Below are 14,994 nucleotides of genomic sequence, written 5' to 3'. Positions count from 1 at the left end.
AGAGTCTGGCTAGGCGTCCTGTTCACTCACACTGCAAGCTCAGGCCCTTTAACAGGACAATTCCTGAGCTCGCGTCTAACAAGCCCGCTCACAGCCAGGCCCCAAACCCAGCGATACCCAGGAGTGGTGGGGCAGAGCCCTGGAGGCTCTGGCCTGTGATCTAGATCACTGTTCTCGGGTGGCCCGTGAGAGGTAGCGGGAGCGAACGACCGTGGGCCACTTGGTGAGAAAGCGAACCGCCTTTCAGTTCTCTTCCATCCCTGGCTGAGTCAAGCAGAAAGCCTCGGTGAGGTGCCAACCTGTTCTCTACCTTCTCAACGGTGACACCTGGTCTCTGGCCAAGAGCCTCCCACAGGGGCCAGAACTGGTCAGAATTTACAACAACAGTCAACAGTTAGCAAGAGCTTATACCCAGGTAACAACCAGTCATGTTTCAGAATCCAGGATTTGGGGTTTTTAATAAAATGGTCTCCGTGCCCTTTTAGTAACATACGCCCTCCAGGGGTCTAACGCAGCGCCCCATAAACAACACACCGGAACTTCCAAATCAAACTTAAGAACCGTCCCACCAAGCAGGCTAAACAAAGCCACGAATAACTTCACATCAGCTCAGATATGAGTTTGCTGCCAACTGAGTTTTGGCACCCAACTTACTAAAAATAAAACTGTTTTTCAAGTGCTTTTTGGATTTTGGAATTGCAGAAAAGGGACGAGGACTCTGTGCTATCACTATGACTCTTTTCACAGAGACAGAAACAGGGGCACAGAGAGGTCCAGGAACCTGCCCGAGGTAGCACAGCAGTAAGCGGCAGAAATGGGAATTAAACTCAGACAGTGCAGCCCCAGAGTCGAGGTCCTTTTCCACCAGGCCTGGCTGCTTCACGGGAGGATGGAGCAAACCTCCAAAGCTACCGCACAGATCCATGAGATTTGGGAACTACTGATTAAACTAAAAGCAAGGATAGTGAATATTCTCTGTGTCTCCCACTCTCTTGCTTCCCAGATTCCGACCAGAGCGTCATTTCAATACACGAGCTGGCAGAAAATTGCTCACGCCCCCCTGGCTGGTTCGGAGGCAGGGAAGAGGAGAATGTCAGGAAGGAAAGGGAAGAAAGTGAGGAAAGGCTTGGAAGAGAAGAGGTGGACCCGGGAGATGGCTCTGGTGGGCACGCTGCCAGCGGCAGAAAGTCAGAGGGAAAGAGCAAAACCCAGAAGAAATGTGCAAGGAAATCTGCAATTAAGTCATCCTGGTCGTACTCGGGGGAGATGGCATGAGCGTGACACCAACCGGCAGTGTCACCCAAGGAATGCTGACTTCAGCGAGGCTGTGGAAAGAACCATCCAGGGAGGGAGTCCGGGCAGAGTTCAGAGGCCGAGGCTGTCCTCTGCTACTTTGCAAAGAAAACAGGAAAAGAAAGCAGTTCAACTACACCTGGGTGGCACGCGGTATAGACTCACATCAAACTAAAATAATCAAAGGTGTTTGGTTACTACCCAAGAAAGATTATCCCTTTAATGCCCTGCGGTAAGTACCTCTCCTGATAGTTGCGGGGCACCCATTTGTGCCAGGACCACCACAAGGGGCCACGTGAGTAAGCCAGCATGACCACCAACCTGGGGGGCATTCATTCATGCGGGTGGGGAGGTCATGTATGATAAAAGCAAGGGCGCGCGTGTGAACCGTGCAGAGGGTTACGGAGGAACAGCACAGGGCGGGGGTGGGGGGGGATGGAGAAGATGGGGGAGGGTGACTGGGAAAGCCTCTCAAGAAAGAGACAGTGAAGCCGAGGGGGAAGGATGCTCCTGGCGGACTTCTCCCCAAGAAGTCGGACAAAATGGTGAGCAGAATCCTCTTAGAGGACGGTCCCATGGAAGAGTGTCCCCTCTCTGCCCAGGCAACAGAGGAGGGGAGGGAGGGAGAAAGAGAGAGATGGTGAGGGAGACAGCGACAGAGACAGAGGGAGAGACACAGACACCGAGAGAGATACAGATAGAGGGCGAGAGAAAGAAATAGAGGGAAAGACAGAAACAAACGGAGATAAAGAAAGAAGGAAAGATGGAGATGGGAGAAAGAGAGACACAGAGAGGAGGAGAGACAGGCACAGAAAACTGGGCGAGAGCCAGAGACACAGGCAGAGCCAGAGACAGAGAAAGAAGGAGAGAGAGATGCAAAGACAGAGAGAGGGAGAGTCAGAGAGTGAGAGACAGAGACAAAGGTAGAGACAGAGACATACAGAGATAGAGGGAAAAACAGAGACAGAGAGAGAAGGAAAGACAGAGACAGAGGGAGAGACAGCCACACGAGGCATCGTGCAAACGCTCTCGGGGTGGCCGAGCGCCCGTCAGGCTGAGACCTCGAGTCCCAGCCCTGTCAGCTCCCGCTGAGCTTCGCAGGTAAACGCCTCACCCTCTCTGGGATCATCACGGCAACACCTGTGTGGGGTTCCCGCGAGGATCAGTAAGAGAAACGGGCAAGGTCCCTATGGTGGTGCCCGGCACACAGAGGAGGCCTGGCTGGGACCACCTGCCCCATCGCTCCCTCTCCGGGGAGCAGTGCCGCCCAGCACCCACTCTGAGCTCTGGAAATGGGGCCAGTGTGCCCGGGAACTGCATTTTAAATGATTCACTTGAATGGACTTAAACTGAAATGTTGACACCGGTGCTTGATGCAGGTATTACGAAGCTTTACACGTATACTTGCAACAGCCCGGACATGTGAATCTACTTTTCCAGCTGCAAACGGTACAGAGTCTCAATGCAAACCAAGTATTTCGATACAAATTTAATCTCCAGGCTGAGATGAGCTGGTGGGTAAAATACATGCAGGATTTCAGAGCCTCGGAAAAAATAGAATGTAAAGATCTCATTAAAAATTGTGTAGATTGCACTGAAACCAACGGTCAGTTCTATGGGCAGGCGGGATGGGGAAAACATTGTTTATATCGATTACATGTTGAGATGATGCAGGTTTGGATAGATGAAGCTAAATAAAATATATTATTGATAGGAATTTCATCTGTTTCTTTTTATTTTCTTTCAACGTGGCTATTAGAAAACTGTGCCTCCCCTACGTGGCTGGACACACCCTTGATCCCTAACAAATACCAGCTATGCATCTGATCCCAGCTCTTCAAGCAGACGGTCCTTACCTAGGTCATTTGGTTCAGGTTCATGGCCGTCATCCCAGCATAATTATCAATAACACCCCTTTCACTCTCAAAGCTACCTGGTTTTTCACAATGAACAATATGGTCACCCTGTGGACAAATCCATGCAAAAAAAAAATGTTGGACTGACTTCCATTTTAGTTCACATAGAGTTTTCCCAGAGTTTCCTTTGGGCTTAAATGGAAATCCAACAAGCACTGGTCCAGCCTGCATCTGTGCTTTCACACTTCAGAGGGACTGGCTGGGGGCTTACACATCACAGTTGTACTTAACATCCAAGAACTCTAAATGTTTGGTTAAAAACTGTTTTAAGTACAAAATAAAAAGAAGAAAGAGAGAAATGATATTTTGCATGACGCTGGCCAGATTTCGCGAGGAGAACGTCTCGCTGTACTGAGCTTGATTCCACTGCTTAAACCTAAGAGCTCAGCAGACCGTACAGCTGTCGAGCGGCAGCAAACAGCTTCACCCAGCGGCGCACCGTGAACGTGATTAACTCTGCGTCCACGCAGCTTTCCTCGGAGCCCAAGGACGGCACTCCGCCCCACGTGCTTTCTGCTACTCCCCAAAGACGGGCATCATTATCTGCATCTTACGGATCAAGGAACGAGCACAGGAAGAAGAAACGTGTCCAGGATCACTCAGATTTCGAGGGGGAAAACTCGAGACCCAAGCACAGCTCTGCCCAAACAAAAGTTTGGAGGCTGATGTGTCTCCAACACGCCTTGCTTCTTCCAAACGTTAAACTGTTCATGGACCATCAAAAGTCAAAGATTTACAATGAAACAGTCTCAATAAAAGTGTAGATCCATGCTGATGGCAAAGAACAGACGCCGGCACATGACACACATGCGCTAAATGTTAGCTGTCATCATCACCATTATTCCGAAAGTTATGACTTTTTTTATAGTTGCCTAAAAAACAAACAGAACCTCCCAGCGAAATTAGTTTGGGCCACACTTCAAAAGTCTGTCCTTGAGAGAGGAAATGGATTCACAGTTTCTATTAAATGTCAAGTGGATTTTAATTTCGAAGCTATAAAATGTAGCCATAAAATAGCTCAGCTCTTTTCTTCTTAAAAAGAAAAAGAATGGGACTGTCGCAGTAACCAAAAAAAAAAAAAAAAATCAATGTTTAGTAGGTTTGGAAAGCTTCACTTAAATTAAGGTTTTCCGGGGCTGAGGTGTATAAAAATAGAGATTATTTTGTTCCTACCACAGCTGAATACTTTTAATCATCGTTTTGTTGAAAATCCAAAGTATGATTTTTCTGCATTCGATGTGTCTGTCTGTCTGTATCTATGTATCTATCTGTCTATGCATCTATCTACATTAACTTTATGAGGCTGACACCCTGGCATGGAAGTCCCTTCTCAAGAAGTGAAATGGAGCTTTGAATACGTATTTGAACGCACACTTGGAATAAACCTTGCAAACGCTGGCAACAAACCAGTGGCTGCTTCCGTCTGCGCCCCTGAGCTAGGTGACAGCAACCACGGCCACTGACTTACGGAAAATGCTCCCACTCCGTGCTAGGTCGAGTCTGCTCGTGACTATAAAACAAAGTCACGTGTGACATCCGCGTCAAGCAAGCTTCTCAAAACGTGTTAAGAAAACGCAGCCTCCCCCCAGATGCTACCCCTAGAGCGTTCTGTTCTTTGGTAACGTCCTTTGTAGAAGTAACATTAAGGCGCTGGGAACAAAATAAGCCCACGCCTTAATCGTATGAGTGCTGCGGAACTGCGTCTGGTAACTCACGGGAAGCCGGTGACGCAGAAATAACTTGGACGCGTCAGAGATAGGACGGTTATTTGCAAATATTGAAAGGAATGCCTTACAAGGAATGTGAAACGAAGTCAGGATAGCCAGACTGCTCTCGTTCTAGCACTGGACCTGATACAGCCATTTATAAGTGCTGGCTGTTCAGACACTCACTGATAAAATTATCGTGCTCTGAAATTGAGCTATAAAATATATAGACATTGGGTTTGGGGAGATGAAAATAAAATCTCTTTGCCCGCGGGGAGACAACACTCTGTGACCTCCAGCCTGGCTGGCGTTGACGCTGGGAGATGCAGAATGTGGTAAAAAGCCATATGCCTTTGTCTGGAGGATCGGCAAGGAACCGCTGCACACTCTTCATGTGCGGGTATTGTTTTAGCTTTTAGGGGTCGCTCTTCAAAGGAAAGGCATTCATGTTAGATGTGCCTTTTGTTAGATAATCACTGATAAGCCCCGGGCCTGCCCTTTGCTCTTTCAGTTGTTTCCCAGGTGAGCGGCTGCATCCACACAGCACCTGGTGATGCCCGACTCCCTGCAATCCCGCCCCTCCCCAGGGAAGCTGGCTTCCATCTTGTTGTGTGCCTGTGATAAGAAGGCAGTGAAACTAGGTGACGCATAATTATACTACGGGGAAGGGGAAGCGATGTGGGATTAAGTATCTGCGGTAGGAGAGCTGAAAAACGGCATTTTCAAATATTGGAGTTGACCCGAGCTTTTAAGTATAAATCCCTTTATTTCTGTTATGTAACATGTGCCTTCATAAAGATGATAAGAACCTAATATCTAAATCTAAAGACTTGAAGAGCAAAGGATGGGCCTCAGATTCTTTTTTTGCTGCCACCGAACACGAGCCGTAGGCAGCAGCGATGGGCTCTCCTTTCGGTGATAACGGGGACCCAGAGCCCTGGCCGTGTGCCGTGACCACCGCTCAGCCCTGTATATCAACCCCTTCAGCCCACATCACACCTCTAAGAGCAAGAGTCATAATGAGCTCTTGTAATCGTACGGAGGCCAAGACAGAGCTTGGAGACTCAGGCTACGCGCCCTGCACAGGGTCCCAAGGGCTTCGAGTGTAGGCACATCCTTGGACCCTCAGACTTTGTGACCGGGACCCCTTCACACATGTCCTGGCAGGTCCTGGCACACAGGTGTGCCCCAGATGACACTGGCTCCACCAGCTGTGCCCACTATCAGCTGCATTCACCTTTATTTTAATTTCAGATACACACACGTATAAACACAACTACGCTGCCTCTTCCGTACACTGCTTTGAAGGACTGCAAGGGATCAGATCTATGGCAGTCTTCTGAACACCAGGAGATGTCCTGGAAGTGTAGGATGGTTATCTGAAGAGAGCCTGCTTCAGAAACCAGAAGTCTGTTTGGGAGTTTGGGGTTAGCACATGCAAACTATTGGGTTGGCCAAAAAGTAACATCTTACAGAAAAACCTGAACGAACTTTTTTGGCCAATCCAATACTATCTGTAGGACGGACAAACAAACAAGTTCTACTGTAGCGCACAGGGAACTGCATTCAGTATCCTGTGATAAACCATCATGGAGAATACGAAAAAATACGTACAAAATGTATAACTGTCACTGTGCTGTGTAGCAGAAATTAACACAGTACTGTAAATTTACTATACTTCAATAAAATTAAAAAAAAAAAGAAACCAGAAACCCAAGCATATAAGGGGGAAGGGACTGGCTCAAGGTCACAAGGATCATCACCAGAGGCCTCAGAAATAGAACTCAAGTCTCGACTTTCTTGAAAGTCCCTAGGTGTCTTTTAGTGACACATCCGGGCAGCTGCCCACGTGACAACGGTGACACAGTGCTGCACACTCTCTCCTACTGATTATAAAGGGAACACCAAGAGCTAATCACAAAGACGCAAATCACAGAATCTTGATCACCGCACAGAGACGAAAGCTACTCAGACCAGGTGAACATGGGGACATTACTCTCCTTTACCTGAGGGTCAGAAAACAGCAATCCTGTAACTTCGTGCTTCACCACTGCCGCGTTCCCAGGGATGTTCCTTGCCAACACAGGGACTTCCAAATCCATTGCCTACGAGGACGAAAAGAACAAAGGAGAGGTGGGCGATCCCTGTAAGAGCTTCTGTGGCCAGATGAGCCAGTCTGTGGGAGAATAACTTCTTAGCTTAACTGGACCCCTTGCACCGCACAAAAAGTACCCCAAAAGCTTGCCGAAAATGATTTCCCAGTCCAAACCCCAGATTTCCCAACTACATACTGAATCTTAACGACTGACTGGATTTGTGAGTCTTGGGAAACTACATGCTGTAATGGTCTGTCTGACGTCGTGACTGCGATGTCACCAAGAAACCCTCTCTCTCCAAATGTTCAGTCGACACCTCTTCGGCGGCAGCGTGGAGGATACGTTTTTAACTACCGTCGTTACTTTCCCCGATGAGTAATTTTCTCCCAGCGCCAGCCATACACGTGCCACCAGGACTGCACACGTCCCTTTGGCATGTGCACAGCAGTGAGAAGCACGATTTATCATTCCGATTACCCACTAAGCAGCCTTTCCAGTCCCAAAGGGCTGGGATCAGCCAGGCTGGGGCACCCCAGAGTCGGCATTACCTGGCATCGAGGCCTCAGGAAGATGCCCAGAAGCGTGGCATGCAGTGTTGGCCTCCCCTGCCCGGCAGGGGGGCATCTAGAAACATACAGGATTAGGCCAGCCCTTCCCAGCTCCATTTCAGCTCCCCGCATGGACTCTCCCATGGTGACTTTCACAGGGGCCAGCGCAGCTTTCATGTGACGGGTGCCTTTCAGCAGGGGAGAGGGACATCCCTTCACACCTTGGTGTCCAGAGGCAGCCCTGAGGGGATGCTATCAGCAAACCGATATTCTGGCTCTTACTATACACAAGGATGTTTCAGGCACTCCAATTCGGCAGGCGGTGTCTCATTTCACATAATAAACAATTTGGTCACGAAGGGGTGGCATTCGGTTTTCAGAAAGGTAAAGTTCCCCAACCTCAGCCGCTTAGTATATTACCACGGGAAGCTCTGACACCAGGGACTTCACATGGCACAAACGGCACCAACGCCCAAGTGCCCGGAGCCATGTGTGACACACAGTTAAGAGCTCAACCGATGCTTGTGGATCAAAAGTTCCAGAAGCATCTGAACGCAAATTAATCATAAGTCAATGGTTCACACTAGGATCACCTTCTCTCGTCAGCAGTTTTCTTGGTGAGCTCACCTGGTGTTCTGGTTCTGTGTCGCCTGTATCTTCCCAGTACACGTTGAGTTTGAGATCCAGGCCCTGCATAAGGTCGGAGGAGAGAACAGCCCTCCTTTCTGCCCCCCTGAGATTGTGCTGTTCCCACCATCGGGGACGGCAGTGGAGCTGGCTGGCTGCTCGGACTGGAGCCCTCCTGCTTGCCCCCAGCTTCAGAGTCCCCTCCCCAGCACCGCGACAGCCTCTCATGGTGGCCTTTCATGGTCACAGAAAGTCTCCAAGTCGTGATATTCCGCTCTCATCTTGTAGGGTAAAAATCGGGACCTTCCACTGTCACTACATTCAGGAACAAAGAAACTCAGTAGCACAGGCAAAAAGTCACCCCAAACGGCCACATCTCGACATCAGGGTCACAGGTGCTTTATGAACCCACTGGTTGGATCTTGCGTTCTGACATTCCGTGGGTGCAATCTGGTATTTTGGAGAAGAGCACAAGCCAGGACTTGTGAGACCTTGGTCTTGCCCTGGTGGAGGCTTTGCCCTCAACTAACATGCCGGGTCTCAAATTCATTGCTCATCAGTCATTCTGGGGAAATGGAGTCGAAGTTCGATACCCGGTACCGGACCTCTTCCTGGGCTCCAGTTTTATCATTTGGGAACGAGGGGCTGAACTTTCCAGAATAAATGAAAATTTCAGCTGTCATTCTGCACAAATACCGCTTAGGTGGTTGCTGGCTTGAGCTGACATTGACTATGTAAGTTACAGGGTCGTGATACAGTCAAGGTGAGTGAGACGACATGATGTCTGATGGCTCCTTTCCCTGCTTGTCACCCTGTTCAGGTCATTAGCTCATCAAACTCGCATGACCCACTGTGATTCCATTTCTAGGCATCTGTCAAGGGACTGCAGAATCTTCCATGTAGCTGAGACCTTCCAGACTGTCTCATCTCATCCCACCGATGAGGGGATGAGGGGAGGCTCGCTAGAGGCTGATCACACACGTCAGGGCACACGGCTAGCTCTGTTCTCATTGTTCCCTGTCCCAGGTGGGCCCCGGAGCATCTTCCAATCCACATGGTACATTTATCCACTGATGTCGTTAAGCACCGGTGCATTTTAGAGAAACTATGGCAGACACACAGATTGAGAGGAGATTCTATAAATACAGATATGAAGATGTAAGGGTAGATCTATAAAACTGGCCATCAGAGAATCTCAGAACCGGCCGGTTCTGAGGGAGGACAGAGTTTATATCCCTGTTTCAGCAAAAAATAAAACAGATCCCATCATTCCTCCTGTAGTATAGACTTACTTGTATATCAACCAGTGCACACCAAGCACCCAACACACAGGTAAGGCTGTGGGCCGGTAAGATCACCCATTCCTTGTCCCTCACTCAACAAATAATCATCAACCTGCAAAGGGCAAGACACAGGAGGTTTGGGCGACGAGACCAGCTGATTAAAGGTGAGTCAAAAAGGTGATACCGTATAGTAGTTTAGCTTTGCTCAATCCAGTGAATATTTATTGATTATTGATTATTGGGGAGGGTTCAAGGTTGCAGAGGACATGCTTCTTGCCTTCAAGGAAAACTGCAGTTCAGCAGAAAGAATGAAATTCAGTCTGGAAATGTTGCCATTTGCAACGACATGGATGAACTTGGAGGGCATGATGCTAAGTGAAATAAGTCAGAAAGAGAAAGACAAATACTGCGTGATATCACTTATATGTGGAATCCCCCCCCCCCAAAAAAAACAAACAAAGAAGAAGCAGACGCACAGATACAGAGAACAAACTAGTGGTCACCAGTGGGGAGAGGGAAGGGGGAGGGGAAGGATAGGTGTAGGGGCTTAAGAGGTACAAACTACTACATATAAAATAAATAAGCTACTAGGATATACTGTACAGCACAGGGCATATAGCCAATATTTTGTAATAACTATTAATGGAGTATAACCTTTAAAAGTTGTGAATCACTATGGTGAACATCTGAAACTTATAAGGTACATCAACTATACCTCAAAAAGAAAGAGAGGGCTTCCCTGGTGGCACAGTGGTTGAGGGTCCGCCTGCCGATGCAGGGGACATGGGTTCGTGCCCCGGTCCGGGAAGATCCCACATGCCGCGGAGCGGCTGAGCCCGTGAGACATGGCCACTGAGCCTGCGCGTCCGGAGCCTGTGCTCCGCCATGGGAGAGGCCACAACAGTGAGAGGCCCGCGTACCGCAAAAAAAAAAAAAAAGAGAGAGAAATACAATCTGAGTCTTGAAGTTGTGAGTTGGGTGGAGGAAGATGATACTTAAATGTTCTCTGAAAGCTGTATATTCAGAGAAAACTAATTTCAAAGCCCCCTCTTAAAAATAAACTGTCTTTAAGAAAGGAGACGTCTTGATAAACAGCAAGGATTTACCGTATAGCACAGGGAACTATATTCAATATATTGTAATAACGTATAATAGAAAAGAATCAGAAAAAAAGAATATAGATACATAGATATACGTATGTATAACTGAATCACTTTGCTGTACACCTAAAACTAACAAAATATTGTAAATCAACTATACTCCAACAAAAGAAAAAAGAGAAACAAAGAAAGGAGGGATCTTAAGAATAAGTAAGCATGTGGAAATGCTATTTTCATAGAGCCAAGACATGGCATTAAGGAATCAGATGGTCAATTCACAAGTCACTTTCTTCAGGTGCGAAGTCACCTCTTTAAAAACAAACTGTGTCTGCAAGAAGGGCAAAGTCCTGGAACACAGCAGTGCTGTGACGCTGGTCCTGACGAGAACCGGGCCTGGCAATGTCTTGGGTGAGACGGTGTTTGGAGATGGGCGAGCTTGCCCTCTGAACCCCTTCTGGTCGTGACAGTGGAGGGAAAGGGGCAGTGGAGGGGGTGGGGCTTGGAGCAGAGAGTCGCTCAAACCTGGAATCTGGGGCCCCGTTTTGGGACAAAAAAGAGGAAACATCAGGGCTGAAGGGGCACCTAACAGCCGGTCGAGTTTGCAGTCACTAAATTTCTCTTGCCCCCTGATGAGCTCTTCAACCTTCCAGCAGGTAGGTGGAAGCTTCCTATTTGACCTTTTGAAAAAGCTCTGTCACTGGTGCACCGTCTTCAGCGGGGCTAACAGAGGTTTCCAGAGACACGGCCCCCAGTCTACACGGAGAAGAGCCTTTGGAAGCACGGCCGCCAGGGCTCCGCGTCAGCACAGCCAAGAGAGCTTTTGCAGGGCACCGTCACGCATACCGATGGTTTTTTAAGCTTCAGAGGGAATTCTGAGGCACACCCTAGGTTGAAACCTCTGGGGTCCAGATTTCCTTGCAGAGAGGTCTGCGTGCATTTCAGTGGCCTTAACTGGGCACACGTCCAGCACCGTGATCACTGCTTGTCACGTGGGGATGCGGCTCGTCTGAGTGCCCCACTGATGTGCACGCACAGTGCGTCCGGATCTGACACCATGGAGTTTCGAGCGCTTCTTGACGGGGACGCCAATGGCATCTTGCTGACAGACCTTTGACGCAAAGACCGTCTTGCACGTTGAAAAATACTTTGCCTGTCTGCACTCCCTCCCCGCCAAAATAACTGCAAGTAGCAGCCTCCTAGTTGCGACAACTCCAAAAGCCCTCCCGTTTCAGCTCTGCCCCACACACTTTTGAAATTAGCCAAGGTCAAATGACACAGGGTCACAGTTATCCTTGAAAAGCCCTGAAATGAATCTTTCATCACTACATCCTGGGCCTGGAAGCTAAGAGCCCAAGAATTACCTTTTTACTGCTCTTTGCTTTAGAAGATGCCTTCCTCTCCTCTGGGCAGTGAAAACTTTGACCTGGAGGTTGGGTGTGTGTGTGTGTGTGTGTGTGTGTGTGCGCTCCAGGGCAGGGAGGAGAGCCCAGTGAGGAAGTGTGGGATAAGCAAATAACTTTCTGGGACTTCCCTGGTGGTCCAGTGGTCAGGACTCCGCGCTTCCACTGCAGGGGGCCCAGGTTCGATCCCTGGTCGGGGAACTAAGATCCCGCATGCCACACGGCCAAAACAAAACAAAAATTAATAATAATAATAATTTTTTGTATTCTTCTAATTCTGTGTAGAGTTCAACTCCATCATAAGCCCAAACTTGAAACCACAGATTCGTTGCAGGGATGTCCACTCTACTGCCCGGGCATCCAGCTAACGCTTGATTTTTGGAGTTTATCAGCAAGAGAAAAGAAGTGTGTCACAGCAAATGGATTTTTACATGCTTCCATGACAAAACAAAGCTAATTCTGAAAGGTCAAAGGATCCCTTCCTTCAAAAGTGATATGCACTTATTCTGTGATTAACCACTTTGGTTCTTTGAATTGATTCTAATGAAATCCACCCTCCACACGACTCCTCTAAAATCAGTTTCATTCAAAACCCTCAGCCCAAAGGTTATTCTGGAATTTTCAAAAGGAACACAGTGTCCACATTCGAAGGCAGACAGAATTGCTAACAGCTGCCTTTCCTTTGAAGTAAATGAAATTCGACAGCCATTCATCTGCAGTGAACTGCTGTGTGCGCTGCTTATAAAATCATCCCCGAACTCCACTTCACCTTTTCTTAAGAAGTTGGGGGAGAAAAAAATGTGTATTTACATACAAAGGAGCGATCCTGCGATGGCTTGAGGACGTGGTACTGTAAGAACAGACATTTTTAAAGCTAACAGGGAGAGTACAATGTATCGCTCCAGTGGCTCTAGTCCAAAGCTGATTCTAAACCACAATGGAGATTAATGCTAATCAGTAGGCTTAGACTGAGGTACTCAAACATCTGGCTGAAGATGAACATGTTACCAATCCAAGCTCTGTGCTTTGAAAGCTTCTCAACACTGGAATTACAGGCGTCAGTATATATCACCCCCGCCCACAGTATTTTGTTTTTGGTTTTCTTTGTTTGCTTTTTTAAATGATGCCACATTCACAGAAAATATTAGGCACGCGACATCAGTCATTTCTTAAGTTTAGGGAGCATGATTTTTTTTCCTGCTTTAATTATTTACCAGGGTCTCTGAAACACTGAAATTCACCAAGTGTAACTTTGGCTGGTAAATTCAACTAGCATCCAAAAGAATAAATGGATGTTACAAATACTTAGGATAAAATAATAGCATCGCCCTAAGTAGACCCTGAAGTAAGAAACGAGCACCGTGAGAAAGGGGATGTGAAACGCGATTTAAAGACCTGCAGGGCCAATCACCAAACGTTTCTGTTTCTACAGCAAGTTTTATCACGCGCTAACCACGAGGACTTAACAAGGCATCTATTGTGTGAGAACTAAAGGAGACTCCATGCGAGGGGTGGCTTGTGATTTAATGATATGAAGAAAATCCAGCACTGAATGCTGGTTATGACGGGAGGGACGGAGTCTCCTCTTTGCCAAGATCACTCTTGAAAAGGAACCCAGTGTGCTGTGAACCGACAGCAAAATAAGGGAAAGGAAAATCCTTTTGCATTAGCGGCACGCTGGGGATTACTCAGGTCATCAGCATGAAGCAGTTTAAGCGATCCTGGTAATACACTCCATCACGTAAAACGCTCAGTGAGGAGAAGAGATTGCAAAGGGCTGTGAGGTTGGATTAAGTCCCTCTAACCCAGGAGCTGATACACTCAATCCAGAGGCTGCCAGGATCAAGTGCAGGGGCTTTTTATCTCAGCCTCTCCCTGCAAAACACAGATAACTCCAGCCACAGACTGCGCGGTTGTGCTGGGCTGTGCACGCTTAGCCCAAATAGTGTAAGAGATTTTCAGAGCTGAACACCAGACAGAGAGATGAGGTCCACACTCACCCCCACCGCCTTGTGCATCTGCAACTGCTCTCCTCCGTGTACGAAGCCCCACCCCCTGCCATGTGCACAAGCCCAACCCTTTCTTTCTTTCGTTCTTTGGCTGCGCCAGTGCCTGTGGGATCTTTGTTCCCCAACCAGGGATCGAACTCGTGCCCCCTGCAGTGGAAGCGCAGAGTCTTAACCACCGGACCGCCAGGGAAATCCAAGCCCAACCCTTTCTTATCCCCTAAATTCTGGGATCATAGGACACACTGAAAAGAGGGAGGAGACATCAAGACAAAAGGAGGCTCCCTACAAAACACACCTTCACCCCACATCCTGTCCCGACCCTTCAGAGCCTCAGCCGCCTTCCCGTTGAAGCTAAGTGGCGAGTCAGAGAGGCGACACTATCCTAGTTTTATTGCATTTTGTAGCTGGCAAGGAAAAATGGCAAGGAGAAAGAAAATAGTATTCTTAAGCCCCAGACAGAACTTAAAAACTACTTTAGAACTCCCGAGGAAATGCCGTTTCACTTTGTTAGCTTTGAGAAGCGCACAATTTTATTGACAAAGGCATCACCTCCATAACTGAGAAAAGGGGTGATGGACAATTTCATATTTCCACTTTCAGTACCCGTTAGATCATTACCTCCAGGATTGCGGCTGACATGCCTTCAGAGACAGAGCTATTCACCACCGCGAAGCAATTCTTCACGACCGCGTGGAGGTCCTCCCGAGCCATCTCCCCGATCAATCGTACCCCAGGGGTCCTGGAACAACACGGGGCAGAGAGAGAGCTTATGGCTGGGAATCTTACGGGGAGGGGCTGAGAGAAGGGGAGATGACGATTTTGGAGAAATACCCTAGATCCACAGGGAAGCATTACTGCTAAAGGATTCCATACAGAAAACCGTACTGGAGTGAGAACCTATTCTACATCCATCCCTGATAAGAGAGAGAGGAAGCCTGTTAACACACCCGCCGTCATTCTGAAGCCCTCTGACCAAGGAGACACGTGCTTCTCAGATACTGGACGTCAGAGATACA

At 48.1% G+C, this 14,994-nt stretch overlaps 1 protein-coding gene across 2 annotated transcripts in view; it reads right to left on the bottom strand.

Moving 5' to 3' along the window:
- GLT1D1 (glycosyltransferase 1 domain containing 1) overlaps positions 1-14,994 on the bottom strand; it is a 138,010-nt gene that overhangs the window by 59,224 nt on the left and 63,792 nt on the right. For both annotated transcript variants that reach the window (XM_082853312.1, XM_082853311.1), the window contains exons 10-11: positions 14,597-14,717; positions 6,922-7,020 (exon numbers count right to left, since the gene is read on the bottom strand). In XM_082853312.1, the coding sequence (XP_082709438.1) occupies positions 6,922-7,020; positions 14,597-14,717 (220 nt within the window). The remainder of the gene's footprint in view (positions 1-6,921; positions 7,021-14,596; positions 14,718-14,994) is intronic.

Source organism: Leucopleurus acutus (genome assembly GCF_964270905.1).
Source record: "Leucopleurus acutus genome assembly, chromosome: 13".
NCBI classification, from domain to species: Eukaryota; Metazoa; Chordata; class Mammalia; order Artiodactyla; family Delphinidae; genus Leucopleurus; species Leucopleurus acutus.
The sequence above is the reverse complement of the archived record's forward strand: the minus strand, read 5'-3'. Positions and strand labels throughout refer to the sequence as shown.